The sequence below is a fragment of the Ictalurus furcatus genome, chromosome 20, assembly GCF_023375685.1.
Source record: "Ictalurus furcatus strain D&B chromosome 20, Billie_1.0, whole genome shotgun sequence".
Classification (NCBI taxonomy): domain Eukaryota; kingdom Metazoa; phylum Chordata; class Actinopteri; order Siluriformes; family Ictaluridae; genus Ictalurus; species Ictalurus furcatus.
In genome coordinates this window covers 2,087,042-2,113,185 of record NC_071274.1, presented here as the reverse complement: position 1 = coordinate 2,113,185, position 26,144 = coordinate 2,087,042, and the positions used below count along the sequence as shown (strand labels likewise).

Sequence of the window (26,144 nt, the reverse complement as noted above, 5' to 3'; positions counted from 1 at the left end):
GCTATCGTTTCTACATCACCTAATTACGCCATCTGCTTCTTTTCCCAACACACGAGACATTGGAAGCCACCGATACGCTTACTCAAATCACAGACTTCGGAAACCATCGCGTGCTGTAGATGAAGATGCCCGGGACGTTTACACGGCTTACAGCGTAGTTACGTCATGTTACATCTGAATTACGGTGATTACATGAAAACAAGATTTTCTTTATCTCAGCGGATGTTAAATTTTTGTTTGTGTGTGTGTGTGTGTGTGTGTGTGTGTGTGTGTGTGTGTCTCCGTTACATTCCATTATTACGTGAACGCACTATTACTCTGCCATGGAAAGTCCTCGCGATTTATTTTCTTAGATCCAGACGCCTGCTCTGTAAGTATGTTCAAATGTAACCATGACAACTAACATAACTGGCTAGTTTAAGCTAGGAAAGTAATTACGTATTCTTATCGCCATCTGTCCGTTAAAATAACGCGAACAAAATAAACACGCGCGAAGAGGAGTCTGTTGTAACGTTTTCGTCGGAAAGCGTATCCTTTCGAGACGTAACCGTAGCAGCGACAACAAAAGTCAACTACATTTGATTCTTTTCCTCATCTTTTTCAAATAAACGACGACACGTCGGACTTTTTATCCGTTTCCGGCTACGTCGGATGTTGCCGAAGACCCGCCAGACGGGTCCGTTCCTGTTCTCACTTTCCTTCGTGTTCTTCATTTTGAAGTAAATAAACGGAGAAACCGTAAACCCCTCGGTCGTGAGGATGCTACAGCTTTACCGCCGACACTGGAGACTCCTTCCATGTTAAAAAAAAAAAAGTGAAATAAATAAACGTCTCCTTTCGCAGTTACACGTGTTTGTTTTAATTTCTTTATTTCGGAGCGTCCGCTGTACAAGTGCGCAACGAACGAGCTGCTACTATAGAGACCGTGACGTATTAGGACGAGCGAATTCTAGAAAATGAATGGGTTCTGCGGTTTAAATAATATAATAAACAAAAACAAAAAAAAACAATAACGGAAGAGACGCCGAAGACCGCGATCTGATATTTAACTGGGTCAGATACAGAAAAGTTCTTCTCAAATAGAGCCAGGCATTTGATCTCTTGTCTGCCATCCAGTGTGTGTCGGAGTGTGTGTCGGAGTGTGTGTGTGTGTGTGTGTGTGTGTGTGTGTGTGTATGCTTGCTTGCCCAGGCTACTCTCCCACTCTCTCAACATTTCTAGCCTTGGGAATGTACACCATGCATTGCGATGAAATATAAGACCACTGCGCCATTTTTCACACTCTCCGTGGCAAGCCGATGGATGGATCATTAGGTGTTTACAACCCACACACACACACACACACACACACACACACACACACACACACATGCAGTACACTAGTTCTCTCTTTCTTCTTACTCCATTCCCCTCACATCTCTCTTCCTTCTCTCTCCATCAGCTTCTCTCATCTCCCCTGTGTTTGCACATCACACACCCGGGCTGCTGCTCGCGTTCAGGAGGGAGCCGGTCCTGTTGAGTCGGCGCTGTTATCTCTCACGCACTCATGTGAACGATGAACACTCGTTTTATGCCAAGTGAAGCACAATACACTCGAGCTCATATTCGACAAGCTTTCTGTCTACACACTCGGAGATTTTTTGTTCACGTTTGCGTTCCGAAGGACTTCCTGTTAACGTCGGGGGGTGGGGGGGGGAGCTTGAGGGGTGGAGGGCGCGGGGTTCCAGCTACACCTCGTGCACGACACCAATCGTTGTTAGCACGTCCTCATTTGTCCCAATTTTCTCACCCTGTTTTCACGTGTATTCGAAGCGGCGGGTGACACGGAGACGGCGCGACTTTTGCGGCTTTCGCGGTTTACTTTCCGACTCCATGCAGATCCCGTGTCTCGCGGTAAAGGCGACGGATCTAAATAAGGCGCTCGCTTTCCTCGCGGAACACGAAGTTTCCGTCGATATCCGAAACATCCGCGTATGCGAGAGCGATGTTGAATTCTGGCTTCCGATTGGTCGGAACATGTCGGTGAAAGAAATACGTTATCGTCTCTATACCGTAATAACAACTCGAACCGCGGACGAGCCACGTAAACGGATCCACAGCGTGAAACGGCGTGTGATCAGCGATGCGCCGGAGTTTTCTGTAAGGACGTTGATGTTTATTTAACGTTTACCGAAGGAGTCTCCAGTGTCAGTGCTTCGTAACACGTTCGGGACAGAGGAGATTACGCTTTGCGCTTTGCGCTTTTCCAAGCTGTGTATTTGTTGATTGATTGATTTAGTTATTGTCTTAAAGAGAGGAAAACAAGACACTCTCGAGGGAACGACTCTTTATAGCTACTATAAGAATCGACTAAACGTTAAATGTAATCATAAAAGGATAAAAAGTACAATGTGTCATTCTTTAAATGCTAGAACTCTGTGTTATTAAGAGGACATAGTGTTATAGGGAAAGTCTGAAGGGATAAAAGTGACTCCACTTCATCGTTGATTATTTTCCTACGACAGCACCGCACCCCTCACACATTTTAGTGCTCGTTAATTATGACTGTGCTCCATTTTGTTTCCTGCTTGTTGCACATTCCTGTTTTAACGCGCCCATGAGCGTATATTTTCCTCCTCGCTGACATCCCAGCCTTCCATTGTAATCATACAAGAGCTAAACGGTTCTCTTTATAGCGGCGTGACATTAGCATCGGCTGCTGTTTATCATCCCGGGTGACGTGTGTGACCCTCGCTTTCAGGGCAGGGCGATGTGTTTTGAGTGATGTATAATCCTGCCTCATTTGGCGGATGCAGTAGGCATATGCCGGCGTCGTAAAACAGGATTTAGTGTCGGGCCGTGTGTGTCTGTGTGTGAGAGTGTGTGTGTGTGTGTGTGTGTGAGAGAGAGAGAGAGAGAATGCAGGGTGACCGTTTCAGCTTTGTATTTATGACACATTTCCACCTGTAAATCTCAGCCTTCGTACGGCCGAGTGTTTATCAGTGCCAGTGTAACTACACACAAATATGACAGCATTGAGACCGGAGAAACACGAAAGCTCTACAGGCCAGGGAAGGATACAGTGTGTGTGTGTGTGTGTGTGTGTGTGTGTGTGTGTGTGTGTGAGTGTGTGTGTGTGTATAGAGTGTCAAAATGACCCAGGGGTGTAGTTAAATTTCAAAAAGTCTGGGTTGTGTTTATTTATGTGTGTGTGTGTGTGTGTGTGTGTGTGTGTCTGTACTGGTGATACCCCCCCCCCCCAGAAGTGTAGTAAAGTTCCAGAAAACTAGCCTGTGTGTGTGTGTGTGTGTGTGTGTGTGTGTGCTTGTTAGCACAAAATGACCCCAGAAGTGTAGTAAAATTCCATAAAATTGGGTTGGATTTATTTGTGTGTTTGTGTGTGTGTGTGTGTGTGTGTGTGTGTGTGTGTGTGTACTCAGCTAAGTCCAACAACAAAGCCTGTGGTGCTTTAAATCTCAGCTCTAGCCATCTTTATTGTCGCGCTCAAAAGTTTGTACCCCCCTTTGATCCGCTTTAATCCATTTCCTGTATCGTTCTGTATCGTGTCTAATCTGTCGAATCCCGTTCCTATTATTTGCGCGTCGGTCCGATCTTTATCGTCTCGTCTGTATTCTGTCTTTTTAATGTCCTCTAATTAAATTCGTAGTAGTTTCTTCTGTTTTGGGCCTGATTTTGGGATCTGATGTCTGATAGATTTGTAGTGTTTAATCTAGAACAGATTTTCTCAAAGAGTCTGATCTCTTGTAATTGTTGTATATTTATAATTTTTTTTTTGTTGGGGTTTTTTTTTTTTTTCTGGACCAGATTTGTAATAATGTTTTTCTTTTTTCTGATCCCCAGTGGCCAGCGTTTCGTGGCTTTTAGTACGAATATGTTCGCCTTAAGCTTATCTATAAGCGCTCCAAAACAATGACACACTTTGCATTTAGAGAGACTCTCTCTCTCTCTCTCTCTCTCTCTCCCTCTCTCTCTCTCTACCACCGATACGGATCGACAGTTTTGATGACATCATCCTGCTTCTCATCAGATTTTCTGTCCAATCAAACGACATTATATCCGCCCCCGACATTATAAATATCCATCGTACTAACTGTCAAGTACGGCTTAGCCCGGGCTGTGAGGTACGCTAAACGCTATTGGCTACTTTAATAGGGGGAGGAGCCACTCTAAATGTCCCACCCTGACTTCCTGTTTGAGTGCAAATTACGTCAACACGTGGAATAACGCTGCGTGTTTCAAGGATCTCCACTGGGACTTTAAGGACAAGACTGCAGAATTAAATGCAATTCAAAGGTTATACGAGAGTTCCCTAAAAGAGGCGGAGTTTACTTAAAACAGAGGCGTGTCTCAATTATGTGCAATTTTGCAGGGAGGAAAAAATCGCGACGTTCAACCAATCAAGCGTTTTGCGTCTCTTATATTGTACATTTCGAATTTTTTTTTGCTTCTTTGTTGTTTTTTTTTTCTATATGAAACCAGGTTTTTTATTGTTTTGGATCCTTTAATAGCCTGTTCTGTATTTCTTTTGCATGTCATCACGCCTACATCTAATCCAGCATGTCTAATTTACTTCATCTCCTCGTTCCTTTTTCTTTTATTCACTCGTACTCTTAGAGCCCTCTCTTCGGAATACTGAAATCGATACGAGTTAGTGCAGGCTTTATGGATATTTCCTCTCTGTTTTAGCGAACAAAAATATTTTCCTGTTATAAATATTAAACAGAGCTTATTTAAATATTCATAGTCAAAACCTTTTTGAATAATTTTTTTTTCTCCTTCTCCTCTTTCGTCGGGTCTCGGTAATGGTCTCCTCAGACATAATTCCCTTCTCCAGCTCTGGGAAAAGTCAATATTTTCCGGTTCAGGCTGTATAACAGCGGCTTTTCTGATCCGTCGTAACTCCTGCCCGAGAGGCTGCTAGAATTTGGTTTTGCATTTGACAAAGTAAAGGTGTGTTTTTAAGACATTAGACACACATTCCGCTAAATTCACGAGCGCACGAGAGGTGACGTCTGAAATGAATTATAATCAAGCATCTGAGTGGTTATATATAAGCTTAATATATATATAATCGGTACAAACTTAACGTCGCACTTAATAATAAAGAGCCGTGGTCACGAATTCCTGTTCTCAGCGCCACGAACACTTCATTTGTGTTTTATTATCACTTAGTTTACATTTCCATGTGCCTCTGTTTTGATTCTAGTCCTGACTCCGCCCCCGTCCCGCCATTGGTGAGTTTCCTGACCGTGTGCACATGTTCTGTGTCAATCCCATGATTCGTCTGTCTTTATAAACCCTCGTGCTCCTTCATCTCCTGTTCGTTGTACGAGTGTGTTACTGAAGCTTGTTCGTTGATTCCGTGTTTTCCGTCCTTGACCTCGTCGGCGTTTTCATTTCATTAGCCCTGATAAACAACATCGGAGTTTATGAACTGTTCATTAGAGCGGAGCGTCTAGCGAGGACGGAAGTATAGAAGTAAGCGCTAGTCGGAAGTTCGGCAGTCACGCACGTGGATGGTTTTTAGGAATCGAAACAAAGGCGTGTTGGAGTTACGTACGATTGCGAAAACGCGGGTCATTTTAATCCTCTGCATCGGGAGCTCGAGAAGTCGACTTAAGCGAGTGCGTAACACGGTTCTGAATACGAGGAACTTACGGCATGTACGTATCGACCTACCTTCTGGGCTTTAATTGCCGACTCTAAGATATGACCCAGAGAATATAAAAAGTATCAAATATAATAAATATGCAAAAACAATTTGAAGTGTATAACGTGCACTGAATCTCACAAGACCGAGATGACTTCACAAACCACGCAAACGCGTCTTTCCCGTCCCGCGTCCCGTCCCATCCCCTTCAGTGACTCAGGGTAGACGTCAGATGTCTCTCGTATCATCGTAAATGTTACGGCTAAACCGTAAATATCGGCACCTCCGCAATAGGGGCACACTTTTGCAGAGTTCTTACTCCCCCCCCCCCCCCCCCCCCCCCACACTGAAGGGTGCACAAACTTTTGCACTCGAAGGTAAAACCAGCTGCTTTAACATGATATAATCTCCGACTGTGTTCTAATGGTGACGTTTAAGATAACGGTTCTAGTAGGAACACTAAGTAGACTGGGGTTTGACGCTGTATACAACACACACACACACACACACACACACACAATATAAGTCAGTTTTTTTTCCCATTCGGAATACATTTTTAGTACTCGTGTATTTTCCGGGGAAATTTAAGGACACACAGACGTCTCTCCTCGCACCATCCGTGATAAAGCACCTCGTCCTCCGGTTGCCTCAGATGTGATTTTAAAGCAACCGCATCCCGATCTGATGAACATATTCATAAACCTAATGTACCTGATCGGACTTAATTGAACTGCGCACGTCGAGATAATACACGGCGCCTCATATGTGGTACATGAAATTCAAAAGCCTGGAAGTAATAGAAATGTTCTCCGGTGCATTAAACAAGAAGAAAGCGTCGGTGCGGCGTCGTAAATACGCCGGCGATAGCATCGCCCCTGCACTCGCCAGCCGTAAATAGACCGCTGTCTCCCAGCTCAGATTTGTTTGTTTCTAAAGGTTCAGAGGCTAAAAGGGTCCTAATCTGCATTCTGTCACATGACAGATGGTGCAGAGATAATTCTGATGATATTTGATTGGGGTTTTAAACAACACCGTGTTCCAAATGATATTACGCTCACGTAGTGATTTTAACAAGGCTGTTTATTCCTAGTTTAACACTAATTGGAAAGGAGTCATTAGTGAAACGCAACGGATGTCTGATTGTTTTTATGATTATAAATGTAACTGGCTGTCAATAAGGACGTTATCAGGTGTTCATTTCCCACAGAATTGTATCCCTGTTTTTTTCCCCTCCTCTTTATCTCTAGAGAATTGGGTCTCTAATGGCTCGCTTGTATTTTGTCTGATCTTGGCATTTCGCAAAAAAAAAAAAAAACCCTTTCAGCGGCGCGTTCATCGGCGTGACGTTGTGCGGATCGCGTTTGAATGACACTCAATCGACCGGATCGGATGTGTCTGATCTCTTAGACTTTTGCTTTTTTTTTTTTTTTTAATTGAGCCCGAGCGACAGTACATCACTTACACGCATCGTGTCCAATCTCTGAAAGTGGCTCCGAGTCCAATCTGTAGCCGTTTCGTTTTGTTTAGTTGCGAATGGCTCTTCTGTTTGATATCTGATCTATCACAATAGGCGTTCCAAGTTATGTCGGATCTCGTAACCGATGAGCTCCTGTGTCGTTTGTTTAGAACTGTTTCCACTTTCGAATCGTTTCTTCGGTATTAGAGCCGGGCGTCCGATCTAGCCTTTTCATCGTTTTATAGTCTGATATAGTCAGTTCGTCTCCATCTGCATCTGTTTTGTCTAATCTGTTCACGGTTGCCGTTTATATAGCGTGTCTGATCTTTGATAGCTTTCGAAATGGATGTTCTGAATAAGCGGTGATCTGTAACGATCCTTCCGCTCCGTGTCTGATGTCTAATATCTGATGTTCTTTTCTGCACAGTGCTCGTGCTGCTGATCGTGACGGTGCGGCGGAGAAAGAAGGAGCCGCTGATCGTGGACGACGAGCGAGACGTGCGCGAGAACATCGTGCGCTACGACGACGAGGGCGGCGGAGAGGAAGACACCGAGGCGTTCGACATGGCGGCTCTGCGCCACCTCAACGCCACGCGGGAGAGTAAGACGCGACGTGACGTGACTCCTGACATGCCCGCCGTGCCCACCCTGTACCACACACGCCCCCCGCCGTACAAAATGGCTCCCGATAACGGCGTTTTCCGCGAGTTCATATGGGAGCGGCTGAAGGAGGCGGACGTGGACCCTTCGGCTCCGCCGTACGACTCGCTCCAGACGTACGCCTTCGAGGGCAGCGGCTCGGCGGCGCAGTCGCTCAGCTCTCTGGAGTCGCTCAGCACCGACTCGGAGCACAACTACGACTTCCTGAGCGACTGGGGGCCGCGTTTCAAAAAGCTGGCCGATCTCTACGGCCACGGCGAAGCCAGCAACGTGTTCTCCTCCTAGCTGGAGGGTCGACTCGTCAACAGAAATGAAAACGAACAGTCACCGAGTGCCAATGACTCACCGCTCCTCGAAGGAAGGCAGGAGGGACACTTTTTATTCTGACAAAAATGGATGGTGGAGAGAAAAAAAAAAATAAAGACAGCATAAATGAACAACCAGTGACAAATGCCAGAAATGGCATGATCCCCAAAAGAGGTGGGAGGAAGAATTTAAAAACAAAAATATGGAACATTCGTACGTAGGAGGAGAAATATTGGCATCGATTTCCCACCGAAACGTCGATAATCCTCTCCGAGGACAGATTGTGGATTCGTACATCGTGGCACTTGGATTTAAACCCACAATAAGACGCCAAGCTCAGACACAGAAAGGATCTAGCGGGGATAAAGACCGGTGGGTGGAGGCGTTACGCGAGAGTCCGTCCCGGAATTTGTTTTTGCAGAGACTTTCAGAGGCGGCGATGAATCAGAACAGTCCTGCCTGGCGAGCTGGCTCTGCTGCCTCGTAACCCGTGTTCTCCAATGGTATCTCAATGTTTCTGCTCTCTCACATATTTCTATGACTCACAGCTTCTTCAGCCACAAAAAAGCAAAAAAAGAAAAAAAAAAAAATCGATATGAATTAAGTCGCCGGAATACTCTCGAAAGACATATTGCCTCGTGAGATAATGCAACTGTCGCTGTGTAAAATATCTTTCATCTGACATGAGGCTTTAGTTTCATATGAAATAAAGCATCGGTGTTGATGAAAAATAGCCAAACCACTGATTTAGAGGGAAAAAAAGGGGGGGTTACGTGTACAATATTGCTTACTCGGGATGAGATTTGTGTCCTTGCAGGTTTTCCTCGGCTTCGGAAAAGTGTCACGTTCGGTTTCTTTTGTGCAGCAGGAACATTGAAACGGTGTGAAATTGAAGGATTAAACCTATCCATCACTCTCTCTCTCTCTCTCTCTCTCTCTCTCTCTCTCTCTCTCTCGCTCTCTCTCGACCCTGAAAAACAAATGTGTTTGTAGTGTCAGGTTCTGCCTCATGTACTGTGTACTGTAAGTACGTTCTGGATGATTATCGTGCAAGTGTTTTTTTTTATGTTATGTTATGTTATGTTTTGTTTTGTTTTGTTTTGTTTTGTTGTTGTTTTTTTTTTCTTTCTACCTGAGACCAGCCAAGCTGTTGCAGACGTGAGGCGCCTCGGAACTGAAACGTTGTTAATACGCAAAGCATCCATTCTGTCTTCTCTCGTTTTCTCGAATTGTGAACAACACGAAATGTAAACGTAATTTGAAACTATGCTTTGAAATATTCTTCATACACGCCATAATTGAAATATGGACTTATTTTGTACAGTCGTAAAGTAAATAAAAAAAATGCACAGCTCCGTTTTTTTAACTTTCTCTCTGTCTCTCTCGCTCTCTCTCTCTCTGTCTTCCTCTCTGCGTGATGTGGATGATTCATTTGGGGTCCTTCTTCCGGCACAGGGCGGATTCAAAGCGTGGTTTGAAAGAGCCGACTCAAAGAGTCGAGTCGACAAGCCGATTCAAAGAGATGACTCGAGGAGTCGACTCAAAGCGCCGACTGAACAAGCTGGGTCAAAGACCTGACACAGAGCTGGCTCAAAGAGTCAAGTCAAAAGTGCCGGCTTAAAGAGCTGACTCAGAGCAGACTCAAAGAGTCAAGTCAAAAGTGCCGGCTTAAAGACCTGACACAGAGCTGGCTCAAAGAGTCAAGTCAAAAGTGCCGGCTTAAAGACCTGACACAGAGCTGGCTCAAAGAGTCAAGTCAAAAGTGCCGGCTTAAAGAGCTGACTCAGAGCAGACTCAAAGAGCTGACTCGAAAGAACTGACTCAGAGCAGACTCAAAGAGATGACTCAAGGAGTCGACTCAACGCGCTGACTGAACAAGCTGAGTCAAAAACCTGACTCAGAGCAGACTCAAAGAGATGACTCAAGGAGTCGACTCAACGTGCTGACTCAACAAGCTGACTCCAAAACCTGACTCAGAGCTGACTCAAAGAACCAAGTCGAAAGTGCCAGCTTAAAGATCTGACTCAGAGCAGACTCAAAGAGCTGACTCGAAAGAACTGACTCAGATCAGACTCAAAGTGCTGACTCAAGGAGCTGTTTTACCAGTTCGTTTTCACAACTCACGTGCCTTTCCTCACGCAGTTCCCATGTACTGCGTTGTAAACGGAGAACGCTCTTTTCCACTAAATATAAACCGTCGCTGTGTTAAAGTCTACGAACCGACTCAAAGAGTTGATTCAAAGAGCCGACTCAACAAGCTGTTTTTTTTTTTTAGATTCTATTTAACACACTCGTCGTATTATCGCGTTCGTTCATCATGTGGAGAGAAAAAAAAAAATTATCCGACCAAACTCACGAGACATTGGCCTCATGAATGTGTTTTTATTCCAATTGAGCTATCATCCCGATTATAAACAGATTATTAGGCTGCACGTAAACACAGTTATCGGAGTCAGTAAACCATTTCCCCTTCACTCCTCTACCCGAGTCTGATGAATGGTGCGAACCACGTCCGAGTGTTTAAAAAGCCTCGGCTAAATTAGCCGAGAGAGATGTGACAGATGACTCTGCAGCCTCAGAAAGAATAAACATATGTACCGGAATACGACGGCACGTCCGAGAACGGAAAACTCGGCCTATAAATCGTTAAGAGCGGAACTCTGCTCTTCCTCACGGATGAATGACGCAGCTGCTCGTCGAGCGAGTTAACCCAGGACGACCCCGCTGTCACTGTACCGAACACAAATCACCCCCGAGCCGCTAGGCTAATCGAGGACCCGATTCTTCCTGGGGTTTGGGATAAAAACTCATCCCGGATCAGTGGAAGTATGAGGAAATTTTCCAGGAAAATGAAGATTGTGTCCTTTTGAGACGTAAATCGAGCAAGTTAAGCATCTCAATGCGCTAAAATGCATTTTGTAATATTGTTTACGTTTTAAAAAAAAAAAAAAATTATTAAATAAATACACTTTTGAGAATGAAAGCATTCATTTTTTCGGGGAAAAATTCCTCCTAAATCCTTCTAACGCTCATCTCAGTGCGGCGTAACACGTTCAGAAGAAAGCGGTCCACCCTCTTTTGCATACATGAGCTCACAGACGCCCACGATTGGCTGCTGTCCCTGTGATCGACAGGGGACAGTGAGTATGCCCCTCCTACTTAATGAGTAAGTCTAGTTTTATTGCTCCCTAGACTCCAGGTCATTGAGTCTAGGGACTCGGTGACGTTTTAAACACACAAGGCCTGTCATTATTACATTCCACACAGAGTTAGGCATAGATTTTTTTTTATTATTATTATTCTACGTTCTCAGCAGCTGAAATATCATTCGGTGTTCATTTTTAATTCTTGTTCAAAGCACGTTAATTAGCAGCTTTAATCAGCAGCAGCTGGAAGAGCTGTTTGTTTTTAGCTTCCGTCACTTTTTTATTTTTATCCCCACGCAGATTTTTAACGAGCAGCCTTTAACCTTCAGGCGTACAGTGAAATCTTCCCAAGAAGCTTCGTTCGGGTGTGAACCGTTTCCGCTCCGGAGCGTTCACACGACAGCTCCGAAAGAATCCACGTCACACCAGGAACCCTCCGAGGTTTGATTATCTAAAGCCAGAGCAGCGTATGATTTATGAGCGCATTTCATTTCCATCCTCTTATTAGGTTTGCTTTTGTTTTTTGTAAGCAAAGCGTTTCAGCTAATGGATTTTTTTCTCTTTTTTTTTTGTTGTTTTTTTTTTGTGTTGTTGTTGTTGTTCTGTTGTTGTTGCATGAGCCCAATGCTAATTTAGTCATTTGGGTTCCCGAAAAGAAAAAGAAAAAAAAAAAAAAAGTAATGAAGATTGAGAACGCTGATCGTTAGAGAGAGGCCGTTCTCTTGAAAGCAAATGTAATTATTTGTTAACTGGCTCACTAAATGAAAACTAAAAGGGCAATCGAAATGTCGTTTGACTTAGCACTAAGTAATAATAAGTAGCATTTTAATTAAGCAAATAAGCGAGGAGTAGCTAGAGTAAGCAGATAACATTGATGGAGAGAGAGAGAGAGAGAGAGAGAGAGAGAATCACTGATGACTATCACTACAGATTGCTCATAAATCACACTGACTGAGGATCAATACAGCTTTACATTTCAGTATAATCATATTTTTGGGTTGCTGCACTGCCTATTGGATTTGTTAACTGGCCTACAAACCTCATAAATGTTCTCCGATCGGTAACGACCAGAGACGTCTTGTAGCACAAACAGCGCCGTTTTCAGTCTGCGAGGTCTCTGAGGAATACAGATGTTTCACTTATTGAATTTTAACTATCGGGAATTAAAGAAGCAAGGAAGACGTGTTTTTATTATTATTATTGTTATTATTATTATTATTATTATTTGGTTTATTTATTTATTTATTTTATACACACCGGGGCTGTTTTGCCCCGATAACGAGCTTTACACTAAAACGAGCCCCATGCGTGTGAAACTAAAAGCACATATTAACCACTCTAACCACCGGCGCGGGATCGTAAACACGAACCCGAGTGCGAGTAGGGAGTCGGATTAGTCTGCACGTACTCTAGGTTTCCTGTTCGTTTGGTGTTTTGCGAAACGCCGTCATGCTGTCTCACGAGCCTCGAGGTAAAATGCAGGTTGCGAGCGGAGAACCGAAGACACGTCAGACCGCACGTGCGATCTTCCAGGATCGGTCGGTGGAATCGTTCGAGCCATCTCATTTGCGTAGGTTCACGGAACGGCGTTCCTTTATCGGTATTCCCAAAATATACAGAACGGCCATGACGTAAAAACCACTGACAGGTGACGTGAATGACGTTGATTATATCTCGTTACAGTGGCACGTGTCAGGGGGCGGGATATATTTATTATGCAGCAAGAGAACGGTGAGTTCTCGACGTTGACGCGTTGGAAACAGGAAAAATGGGCGAGCGGAAGGATCTGAACGACTCTGACATGGGCCAAGTTGTGACGGCTAGACGACTGGGGAAGAGCGTCTAGAAAACGGCAGGTCTTAGTTCCAGGTTCCTGGTATGCAGTGGTTAGTACCTATCAAAAGTGGTCAGAGGAAGGAGAACCGGTGAACCGGCGACTGGGGAAGAGACGGCACCAGGATGCACTATGGTGGAGGCGGTGTGGTGCTCCGGGGAATGTTCTGCCGGGAAACCTTGCGTTTCCTGGCGTTCACGTGGATGTTACTTTCACACGTACCACCTACCTAAACATTTAAGTTTTACCAAAAGTCTGTTTATATTTTACTTCCAGAGCACACGGCAGAATTGCAGGTATTGAGCGGATGAAGAACAATGCTGCTATTGACCGTTATTGTTTTCGTATCTGGTATAAACCAGCACATGGTGATGATAATGAGGTGTTTTCGAGCGCAGGTATCGAGCAGGTGGTTTTCACTAAATGTTCGAAGCACCGGTGTGTGTCCGAGTCCAGCCGTGATAAATGAAGCCCTTGCATATGATAATAAGGAGCACAAGTTCACGTTTCAACCAGGTGCTTTGAGCAATTGTTATTGAAAACGAATGAATCACTCCGTTCATATGGCAACTGCAGATATCCGCATTCCGGGATAATTAAATGCCGATGGATTGGGGTGGATAATAAATCCGAAATGCCCAAACGGCTTGTCTGATTTCAATTTGATGTGCAGGTTACAGGTCGGTGAAGAAAAGGGTAGAACTGACAAAAGAATTTTTTTTTTTTTTTTTTCAGTCTGGTTGTTGAGCTTCACACATCTTTACACGCCTCACAGAACAAAAGCGTGAATAACCACGACAAGTCAATCCACCTCTTTTCTCTCCTATGACTTAAAAGAGACGATAAACATGGCTGTTCTATTTCAAAATGACTTTTGAAGATACTTCTACACAATATTTTTATACTAAATGATCACGTCGGTACTTGAAGGCGTCTTGACGATGCGCGAGACGTATCATGATGTCATGGTAGCGCCGAATGGCGCAGGACTACACTACCCATCGGCCCCAGCACATCACATGACCAAGTCACATGCCTCACTGATCACTCTCACCTGTGTCGTGTCATGCCTCGTTAGCACCACTATTTAAGTGCCAGTTTTTGTAGTTTGCACTTGCGTCCGCCTTGGACTCCCATCCCTGACCCATGATAGAGGTCTTGCTTACAAAGATTCAACTAGGTCCACTGGAGAATCCTTTACAGAAATTCTAACAGTTTCCACTACAAATACCATTACAAACCATCAGCTAAGCATTAAAACGGTTACCGTTACCAGTCTTACTTTGGGCAAGATGGTCGTCAGTGTCTCCGAGTTGATGAAGTCATGTTACGTGTACACGCCCGGTTGGACGAAGGCCAGACCAAACCCTCTCTTCCTGTCACGTTCACGGCACGGCGTATTTATTAGCACCGAGCCTGTACTAAACGAGCACGCTGACGCCGATCCTCGCCGCTAAACGTTACGAGCTTTACGGCTCTCGTAGAGCTAATTTCATATCGCTGACACAAACATCAAAGAAGGACACGAGGGGAGGGGGGGATTGATTAAAGCATCAAATGGTTTGTAGTTGACTTGACAAAAATATGACGATGGTGCATTCTGTGAGAAACGGCGGTCCATTTAGAAAATGAACAGCGCTGGTAAAGTTGCACGGCGAAGCCTCCGATCTGTTATCCGCCGCTTATGAAATTCGTATAAAGTCTCCAGGTTGGATTTACAGGTTTCATTAGGCTAACGAGATACTGCTCAGGGTGAGAATATACAGCTTTCCTCACCTCCGACCTGCTCGTTGCATGTACACACTCGTGTACACACACACACACACATATATATACACACGGGGGTCTTAAAACAGCCAACAGTATTCACACAGCCATCGATCTCCTTTCGAAATTAAATATACGATTTCACACATTTAATAAGATTGCATCGAGGAAAAAAAAAACCCAATTACTGCACCGAGAGGCAGTGGAAAACTCATTAAAACAGACCGGGATAATTACAGCAGCCGAGCCTGGTTTTGAAGCAAATGAGAGGGTGGTGAATGAGTCTGACCTAACACACACACACACACACACACACACACACACACACACACACATATATCTTTTGTGTGTTTTAAACAGTGACAAGATCTATTCACCAGTTTATTTAGAGTTTCTTAAGGGACTGTTTTTTTTGGAGACAGGTCAGCACACAGTCCATGAAAATCACAACAGATAACAATATAAAGTTACTCAGACAATAAATACAAAGTTTCTCAATAATACAAAGTAAATCAGAGTTGTTGTTGGGTTTTTCTTCTGTCTTGGAGCCAAAACCCAGAGTGCTCTGCGAATTCTTTATATTCCCGATTATAATGCGACATTCGTAATTATGGAATTCAATCTGTGCCAAACGTATCGAGCGCGACGTTTCGAGAGACGAACAGAAGTATACACGTTTTCCTTCGTTTCTTGAAAAGATACGTTCGATACTTTGAAAAAGTTTAAAAAAACAGAAAGAGAAACACTCTGACACTGAAAAGAGAGAACACGGGGCAAAAATCGTTTGTTAAACGGTTTTCTAAGCTTGCTTTTCGGTAAATCGCGGTTTACGAACTGCGAACATGTGATTGGAAATGCCAGTCACATGGCTACAACGCATGTCTTTGGACTGGGGGAGGAAACCGAAGAACCAGGAGGAAACCCCCGATCGTCCTTAGTAACTTCCTGGTCAGGGTTTCTGCGGTTGGATTTTGACGACTAGTTTTTTTTTTATATATATATATATATATTTTTTTGAAAATATAACCAAATAAATTTGTTAAATATCGCAGACAGGTAGGGAAAAAAAACTGCTAGTTAAGTTAAAAAAAGAAAAAGAAAAATTCCCATCCACATACCTTCGTGAGGAGCTGTCGGAGCCGGAATTCACACACTGCTGACATTTCTACGTCTGTGCTTTCTCCAGTGTTCCCAGTTCGGCTTGCTAGGGTTCACATTTAATAAATAAATAAGTCATGTTTCAGGTTTATGCCAGACCCACTTCTGATTTATATTCAGTAGATATCTGGAGATACAGATACAGATAGTGGCACTGACACTATACCTGTAGTCAAATTCAACTTAAATACAGTGCTGTGAAAAAGTATTTGCCCCCATCCTGATTTCTTCTGTTTTTGTCTATATCCCATACTAAATCATTTTCAAACGAAATACAACAATAAACAAAGGCAACCTCAGTAAACACATCATAGAGTTTTTATTTATTTATTTATTTTGTTGTTGAAGCAAAAGAAAAGTTATCCAACACCTGTCACAAAGGTGAACAACGAATTGCCACTTCTGGGAAGGTTCACTACTGTGCCGAGTTTTTTCATTTGGAGATAACGGCTCTCGCTGTGGTTCTTTAGAGTCCCAGAGCCTTTGAAATAGCTTTGTAACCCTTCCCAGACTGATGCATTTCACTCAACCTTCTTCCTCATCATTCCTGGAATTTCTTTCGGCTTTGGCGCGGTGTGTTACTCCGTAAGACCTTTTCACCAACTTCCTGCTGATGAATACGTTCTATGTAAGTGTCGATGTGATTGAACAGGGCTTGCAGTAATCAAGTCTGGTTGCGTCTAGTCCAGCTGAACCCCATTATCAATGCACTTTCATAGATTTGGGGAATTAGTAACTAACAGGGGGCAAATACATTTTCACACAGGCCCAGTTGGTATTGGAGAACTTTTTTTTTGCTTCGGTAAATAACATTATCATCTCTTTCACTCATTTAAAAGTGTGGAAGTGCTGCTGCGTGTACCGTCGATGCTCTGGGCGTCCGTTTGACGTCACTCGCTGAACTCGGAGTCGAGGAGGCCGTCACGACTTCCCGAGTTAAACTGAATTAAATCAAAACACAGATAGGAAATGAGGTTTTAAGAGTCTGATAATAGCCAATCATTGTGATGTTTTGTTTTACTGCATCAAAACTAATTTACATAAAATGGAGGCAGTTTAATTGTAATTGCTCCTCGCCCCGTCTCCGTGTTACTTCCTGGTACGAACACAGGGCCTGCGGTCTTTTCAGTTATAATGCTGTGAATTACCGTTATAATTATTACCTACAATATTTTCAAGCTCTGCACTCCTGGATCTCCCGTCTCCTTCCCCCCCAACACCCCCACACCCCATCTAACGTAGTTCCTCCGAATATGCCTCTGTGACAAATGATACCTTAATGAAACATGAGTGAGTCTCACCATTAAGTCTCCAGAGCTATGCAAATTTAAATTTGCACAATAAGACTCTATTTTCCTCTAGCTGGAGGCGGGTAATGAAACGGGGAACGGAAAAAAGAAAAAAAAAAGTTGTTTAATTCACAACTATTAACTGTACAACTCTGCAGATGTCATTTCCAGTTAATAATACAGTCGCGGAGTTAATTAAATGAGTTAATAAAAACCTGTATTAACCTACAGGAAGTCATGAGTATTTTCCTGTCTCTCGAGATCATGAGACAAATCAGCCGCTATCTGTTCTAACGCTGACCTGGATGAAGCAGCTTCTGAAGATGTTCACTTTATTAGGAACACCTGTACACCTGCTCCTTCGTAGGGGTATCCAGTCAGCCAATCATGTGGCTAGATACAGGCTTCAGTTAAACATCCGAATGGGGGGACGTGTGACTCGGTGACGTCTCCTCAACTTTTTCTGATCTTCATCATGTGGTGTTTTTGATTGACATGAGTGGACCTTACGTGTTCTTCTGCCGTTGTAGCCCATCCACTTCGTGGTTCGGTGTGTCGCGAGATGCTTTTCTGTTCACCACAGCTGTAAAGAGTGGTTATTCGAGTTACCTGTCAGCTGACCTCTCTCACCAACAAGGCGTTTCCGCCCACAGAACCGCAGATGTTTTCCGTTTTGCGCACCATTCGATGTAAACTCTAGATACTGTCGCGAAGGCCAATCCTCCGGGAAAGGAGATTTTTCTAAAACGCTCAAACCAGCCTGTCTGGCGCTAACCAACTTCCACTGAGATCACATTTATTCCCCATTCTGATGTCTGATGCCAACCGAAGCTGTTTTAATTTGATGCATCGCGCTGATGTGCTCGCGATTGGCTGACTGAATTGACTGAACAGGTGTACATATATAATCCATATTTCATAAAATAGACCACTGATGTGATGTTCTGTTGCACAAAATTGAACACAACAGGCTGGAAAGATGCAGGCAAGATGCCAAACCCGGTGGAACGTGTACAACTCAAGCGTTTAATTCCTCTCCGATCACAACAATGGGTTCAGTTTGTTCTCTTTTTGGACCGAGAACGCTCATCTAAACGTTCGTGCAGGGACATCATGCGCACGACACGGCAATTCTCAGCGAGCCGAATGAAACGGAGCAGGCCTGAGTTTCGAATGCTGCGTGGTGTTCACTTCCTTATGTATGTTTAATAACTCAAGGCGTCCGTGTCAACTTCAGGCTTTCATAACGCTGAGTTTCCTTCTTATTGGCTTTGAACTGACCTTAAAGAACTACGCTGTCCTTTGAAGATGAAGGCTCCATCGCAGACACGCGCTCAAACACACCGTCGCAAACTCACACACACACACGCACACACGCATGCACACAGAAGATGCTAATATGACCCTAGAAGTTCCGCTGAAATACAGAACATCTCACGGAAAAAGTCTGAAAAGTCCTTTGAGACCTGCAGTCTATAATGTATCACCATGGAGACAAAGAACATATATTTTTCCACTTATTAAAAAAGCGATTGCTAGCCTGCTACAACTTTTTTTTTTTCCCCCCCCATTTTTTTCTTCATCTGACCTCTGAATCTTGTGTCATAAGCGTTTATGATTGAAATAAGGTGTTGGAGAGGAGAGGAAGAAGAAAAATACAAGGTCTCGAGACAATCAAGCAGAGAACGAGAGAGAGAGAGCAATCACAAACGCGTGTCGAGTTATCAGTGTCTCAATCTGCAAAATCGGCCTGACAGCCTGCAGGGTCCCCAGCCATACGGAGAGATACACACTCCACGCTGCGCTTACTGTGTCCACAAATCAGCTGTAAATTGCCACTCCGAAAATGAGTTCTCTGAAACGGGCTCGGGCATGACGAGGATTTTTTTTTTTTTTTTTTTTCTAGCAGTAACTCTTTCAATTATCTTTAACTTGGGAGAAGAGCACACGGCGATAGGAACTGTCAGAAAGTTGGAAACTTTGCTAAGATGACAAAAAAACGTGATTAAGCTACGTTCACCCGCGTTCACGCTGGCGAGCGTCAGGTGACGCTTTTTCATTTTTTTTAATGTACGAGCGCGACACTGAGCTGCGGTTACCGTGACAGCATAACGAGTGACTTTTTCGTTTTACCTTTCTCATATCTATGCAAATTACGTATGACGCTACGAATAGAAAGGATTGGCTCAAACGGTTCCTCGGTCCGATCCTACGGCGAGCGTAGTCCGAACTTTCTTTACTAACCCCACTAGTTCTCACTGTATGGTCTCATGAAATGTCTTGAGAGACGTTCCGAGCTGAAACGAACATAGCGAAGACGTAGCGGTGATACATCGCTAGTACAGTTAGCTTGCTTTTCTAATCCGCTAAGCTGAACTAAGCTGACCGAGGACGTACCGTAGCACGTAACTCAAACAGCTTTTCAGAACGTTCGCTCCGCTTACTGCATTATTTCATTATGTAGCCATACTGCAGCTCATACCATTTTAAAAATGCTAGACAGGCCACGCCCACAGGTGACGACTACGATACTACAATCACAGCACGTGGCAAACGATAAGCGATACGAAACGTCTCGCTAGTGCGCTTCGGGAACGAAAGCTACAGTAATCAACAACGCTGAAACTTCGATTCACCGGGTCACATTAGATTGAACGTCTAATCTAAGTGTCTGGATTTGCGTTTTTTTCTCTCGAAGGGATTTCGTCTGTTCTACTGAACGGAGAGAGAGAAAAATCCCCGACATTTAAACACTGTGTGTAATTTACACCTTCGATCTCACGGGATGGATATGACATTTGGTCTAGAGATGTAAAACCGCCAGGGTAAACATGTTAGCGTGATGTTTAAATAAATGATAGGTGGAGTTGCAGAGCTTCCCGCCACCCCCTCACCGTGTTCCAGACATGGTTTATTCCACGGTGACACTTCGAGATGTTGTTATTTATTCCTGACTTATCTTTTTTTTAATCTAGAATTTGTGAATGTGCTGGTGTGTCGCTTGTCCTTCAGGTGTCCCTGACCTCAGGAATGAACTCTTCTATCACTCACTGTTCAGGAGCTTCAGTATAACCACAGGTTATATGCGATTATATGAGCTACTACAGTATATCCTTCCTGGAAGCTCGACCCAATCTGCTCATTCTCCTCTGTTCTCACTTAGCGTTTTTTTTGTTTTTGTTTTTCACACCATTCTAGGTCCATTCTAGAGACTTGTGTGGGAAGACCTCAGAAGATCAGCAGTTTATGAAATCTTCAAATCAGCCCATCTGGCACTAACAACCATACTACAGTTAAAATCACACTTTTTCTCCATTCTGGTGTTTTATCTGAACATGTATTGAAGCTCTTGACCTGTATCTGCATGATTTTATGCACGGAGCTGCTGCCACATGATTGGCTGATTACGTTATATAAGTGCATAAATGAGCAGGTGTACAAGTCCATCCATCTTCTATACCGCTTATCCTTCCTTCAGGGTCACGGGGAAACCTGGAGCCCATCCCAGGGAGCATCGGGCACAAGGCGGGGTACACCCTGGACAGGGTGTTAATTCATTGCAGGGCAAGGTGTACATGTGTTCCTTAAAAAAAAAAAAAAAAAAAAAAACATGACTGAGTGTACATAGACATTTTTTATCACTGCAGCAAGCTCCCAAAAGTGCAAAATGTTCTACTCGACACACACACAAGCTCAAATTCTCCTGATTTTCTGCCTCCAAAGCTACAGTGAAGGCAAGCGACGTCCGATTCACCAGAGTTACACCACTCTTTTCGTTTCATCTGCATTACTGATAATAATAACTGAAAGCTAGAGCACAAGCTCGGCTAGTTAGTTATCTGAAGATGGGTAGGACTTGTAGGACTTATAGTTACAGCACTTTTTCATATAAAAATATTAAAAAAGCCAAGAGTGAATGAAGCCTAATACAGCATGTTTGGATCATTTGGAGAGAAAAAAAACAAAAAAAAAACAAACCCTTACTTTCCATATCAGTGGCAGTACCGCATGAGATGTTTCCACAAAATCTGTTATTATTCCTGTATCATGCGGTCAGTGGGTTTAAAAATATATAAATTAACGTGGTGTTGTAATGATGGATCTGTTGCACAGATTGTGGCACTTCTGTTATTTTCTGTAAAGGTCAGAGATCCTGCACTGCCAAAGCAAAACAAGAACTCATCCAGGAACTGTGAAATTCTTGTTCTGGGGAGATCTGGAAATCTCCGCTATCTGAAAAGGTTCTGGATTTGCTTGAAGGTCAAACAACTGCAAACGTCTTCCTTTCTCTTGGATGTCGAATGACATATCAGCAGGTTGTTGATGTCCCTTCATGTGTTTGTCTGTACACAAAGAATCTCATCTATTCCCTGCCCTCTCTATTCGAGGACAAAAGCAAGGAAGAAGAATGATCCGAACTTTGCTGGAAACGTTCCTGGGTGTGATCTAGCGCGCATGCAGAGCGCCATTAGTCACAGCACAGGGCCGAAGTGCTCTCTCAGCTCTGGTACTCTGTCTTCCTCGGCCCTGCTTCCTGCTAAATGCTTCCTGCTTCCTGCCCTGCGTCCTTTTCGTTGCATCAAACGTACGTCGTTAGACAGAACAAATCCGCGAGCTTTCGGCGTGAGACTTTAAAAACGTCTTGTCATATCATCAGTATGAAAAAAAAAAAAAAAAAAAAAGAGTTTGCAATTACAAAAGCCTGAATGACTTGCGGAAAACTTGGCCTTCGAGTTCCACGGGCAGACGGCACCACTGACGGCAGCCGGACAAAGCACTGCAGACTTTTGTACCTTTTATTCAAGTCGTCTCAAGGACGGAAGACAATTGGTAAACTGGTCCAGTAGGCATCGAGGTGTGTACCTTCCTTGGAGGCTGCACCGCTTCATGCAAATGAAGTCTGGAATAGAGATTGACCTGTACCCTTGATCACAGCATCATCATTCATTCTGATTAGGGCACAGATCTGCTACTCAGTGATGGATTAGCTAGTCTGACAAAGACCTCCTTCAGGAATTTACAAATCCCTACAGTTCAATCACCCTCGGGCTTCGACGTGACAATACTCTGTTTGTGAACCTGCAAAGAACAACACAGGAAGGATTTCCAGAATGTTTCCTGATTATCAAGGTTTCTACTGATGATCTGTTGTTCAGAAGCAGAGTTAACGAGGGGTAATGAGGCAAGACTAGAACTCCTCTAGTATTAGTATTATTATTATTATTACTAGTAGTAGTAGTCGTATTTTTCAAAAGGTACATGTCTCAGAACCTTGGACTTTTTGTTTATTCATTCTCACCTGCTAGTTCATCAGTATGTGAGATCAGGAACAGCGTCTCCAGCACCACCACACAGAGCACTGGGGCCCCCCAGGGCTGTGTGCTCAGTCCACTGCTGTTCACTCTGCTGACTCACGACTGTGCAGCAACGCACGGCTCGAATCACATCATCAAGTTCGCTGATGGTGGGTCTCGTCAGCATACAGAGAGGAGGTGCAGCGGCTAAAGGACTGGCGCCGAGCCAACAACCTGACTCTGAATGTAGACAAAACAAAAGAGATGTTTGTTGACTTCAGGAGAACACGGTTCGACCGCTCTCCTCCGAACATCGACGGCTCCGCCATGGAGATCAAGCTACCAAGAGCACCAAATTCCTTGGTGGTCACCTGGCGGAGAACCTCACCTGGTCCTTCAACACCAGCTCCATAACTAAGAAAGCCCAGCAGCGTCTCTACTTTCTGCGGAGGCTGAAAAAAGCCCATCTCCCACCCCTCATCCTCTCAACATTTTACACAGGAGCTCTTTCTGAGCAGCTGTATCATTGCCTGGTTCGGAAATTGCACCGTATCGGATCACAAGACCCTGCAGCGGATAGTGAGGATAGCTGAGAAGATCATCGGGGCCTCTCTTCCCTCCAGCATAGGCATTTATACCACACGCTGCATCCGTAAAGCCACCAGCATCGTGGATGACTCCACACACCCCTCACACACACTCTTCACCCTCCTGCCGTCTGGAAAAAGGTACCGAAGCGTTCGGGTCCGCATGGACAAACTGTGTAACAGCTTCTTCCCCCAAGCCATCAGACTCCTCAATACACAGAGACTGGACTGACACACACACACATACTGAACTGAACACCATCCCACTCCCCCTGCAATTTTTTACTTCTGTACTGACTACCTGTACTTTTGCTGCTACTTCTTGTCACTATTATACTCTTTACCTGGCTGCTACCACAATAGCTGTCCATAGATGGTATAAGCTAATCTGCTGTGTGCCATGTCATAGTACGTCGTGTTTACATTTACGCCATTTTTAAACTATATTCTCATTCTTTTTGCTCTACTTCTATTATATATCTGACACTTCCACACTGGAACCGCGTACTTGTCGACATTACACTGTCACTTACTGTGCCCATTGTCCCGTTTTAGTAGCACTGTACAGTCTTGAGTTGTTCGCACACGTTCACACGCGCACTTTATGTGGTTCGGTGTCGTCTCATGTGGTTAGTGTGTTGTTTTATGTAGCACCATAGTCCTGGAGGAACGTCGTTTCGTGTCACTGTACAAGATGTATATGGTTGACATGACAATAAAATCCACTTGACTTAAGATATGGACATGACTAGGCGACTCTCACGGAATAACAAGTACTAGCCTCCTAAGCTAGCTATAAATATCCCAGATCAGGTTATGTTAGAAAGTCCGTTTTAACCTCGGAATGATTCCTGGAGACCCTGAGCATGCGGTCACAGTGACGGCATAACAAGTGACAGTTTGTATTTCATTTGAACTTTCTCATACCTATGCAAATCACGTGCGATGCTGTAAATAAAAAGGCGTGGCTCAAACGATTCCTCGATTCCAATCTTATGGTGAGTGTAGTCCGACGTTTCTTCACTTCTCCCCACTCAGGAATTTACTTCCTGATGTGCAAAAACGGAAGAAAAAACCCACCGTTTTATCATCTCTGATGTCTCACGATATGTGCAGGGAGAAATTCTGTGGAAAAGTGAACACTGGAAAGAAGTAGCGAGAGAGATCATTAGTGCCTCTGGTTAGTGTACACAGCTAGTACAGTTAGCTTGCTTTTCCAATCCGCTAAGCTAAACGAAGCTAGCCGAGCCCGTAAGACGTAGCTCAAACAGCTTTTCAAAATGTTCACTCCGCTTACTGCGTAGTTTCCGTTCGAAGCTACATATCGATCGCTAGTACAATTTCGAAACCGCTCGACAGGCCACGCCCACAAGTGACAACTACGATACTGCAATCACTACACGTCGCAAACAATAAGCGATATGAAACGACTCGCTAGTGTCTACGTGTGGGGTAGGAACGCAAGCTACAGTTACTTCCAACGCTGAAACTTAGATTCTGTTAGATTCACCAGGTCACACCGTATGTCTAATCTAAATGTCTGGATCTGTGATGTGATGTCATGTTGCCGTGACGTTGTCCCGCCAATATATTTCCTTTTTTTTTATTTATTCATTTTAACTAACACTGACCAGGTTAACTAATTAAATTGACTGACATTCTTTCCTCCAAATTTGACAGTCCCATGAAACGTCTCCACCCTTTACATTTAAAAGTCACTTCGACTGGATGGATGAAAACTCCACACATATGGCCCTTTAAGCACCAGCCTCCCGGAAAGTCACTTTGATTGCACCCCTGTCAACGAAGCCGCACGACCCTTTCATTACAGCTCAACCAGAATGAATATTGACTTTAAAATACGTCGTCAGGTTTTTCTCCGTCCTTTGTGCTGCCTGTCACGCTGCACCCCGGCTAATACCAGGTGGTGCCAGTCACCGGGCTATAGGTTGTTACTGGACTCGCGTCAACTCCTCACGGCGGTTGTGTTTGTTTGCCTGAATGCTAATCTCTCCCCAACCCGACCGTACCGGATTACCATCATAAAGGAATAGAGGAATTGAGGTGCACTGACATTGCATCCTCTAGTCTATTTTCCATAAGGTCCCCAGCACCTGGTGCCAGTTTAAAGTGAAATACTGCAAAACTAACCCAATCTGACGCGGGCCACATCGGTTCTGCAACATTAACTCCACACCATATGGAACTTTGGGTCATATTAGTGTGTTTAATGAGCCAATCTTCCCTTCAGATAACACTCATATTGGACATCACCTCTGTATAAAGATAAAGAAACAATATTTACTCTGTGTTATGTCCTTCTACTCGTGTTAGAAGACTTCCTGGTACTTAAAGCCTGCGTGGGTGTGTGTGTGTGTGTGTGTGTGTGTGTGTGTGTGTGTATGTGTCCGCGAGATGAGCTGAGATGAGTCATAGGATGAGAACAGGTCGATAAATGCCGTGGAGTACTGCTGCTCACATGGCTTCAGGGGTTCAGAGTAGGTCATCTCTGAGCTTCTGGTTAAAAACTCTCCCCAGGCCGTGGTCTGTTTCGCAATAAACTGCATTGTGTCTCTCGGTGCTGTTTACGAGTTTGAAAGATGTACAGTGGCTAAAAGGCAGAGACCGGTAAGAACTCCAAACCTCAAATCTTCTGTGGATTTAATCTAGGGCAAGTTTTCAAATAGAAGAGTTCATTTTTCATGGAATGAACCATGGGTTACTATGTGTTCTCAGAGATCGACTTCACAGCAAAGTCCAACCTAAGACACTGGACGTTAAAGCCCTATTTGGACAGAATTAAACGTACATGAGTACATCCTGGAGTAATTGCTCCATTTGCAGGAGCAGCTCTGATTTAATTTCTGTCTGGATTGGCTACGTCTGTGTTTTCGCAGGCAGGAGTTGGCTCTTTCGTCGGGAAATTAACTGATGCTACTCACCTTATATTAGTCGATTAGTGTGCGTATCCATATTAAACACTTCCAGAATTTCTCA

The 26,144-nt window shown here is 44.0% G+C and overlaps 1 protein-coding gene across 2 annotated transcripts in view; it reads left to right on the top strand.

Moving 5' to 3' along the window:
- The window catches only part of cdh7a (cadherin 7a), a 93,125-nt gene extending 82,910 nt beyond the window's left edge, over positions 1–10,215 (top strand). For both annotated transcript variants that reach the window (XM_053651137.1, XM_053651138.1), the window contains one exon: positions 7,534–10,215. In XM_053651137.1, coding sequence (XP_053507112.1) covers positions 7,534–8,051 — 518 coding nt within the window. In that variant the 3' untranslated portion in view covers positions 8,052–10,215. The remainder of the gene's footprint in view (positions 1–7,533) is intronic.
- Positions 10,216–26,144: the final 15,929 nt, after the last annotated feature.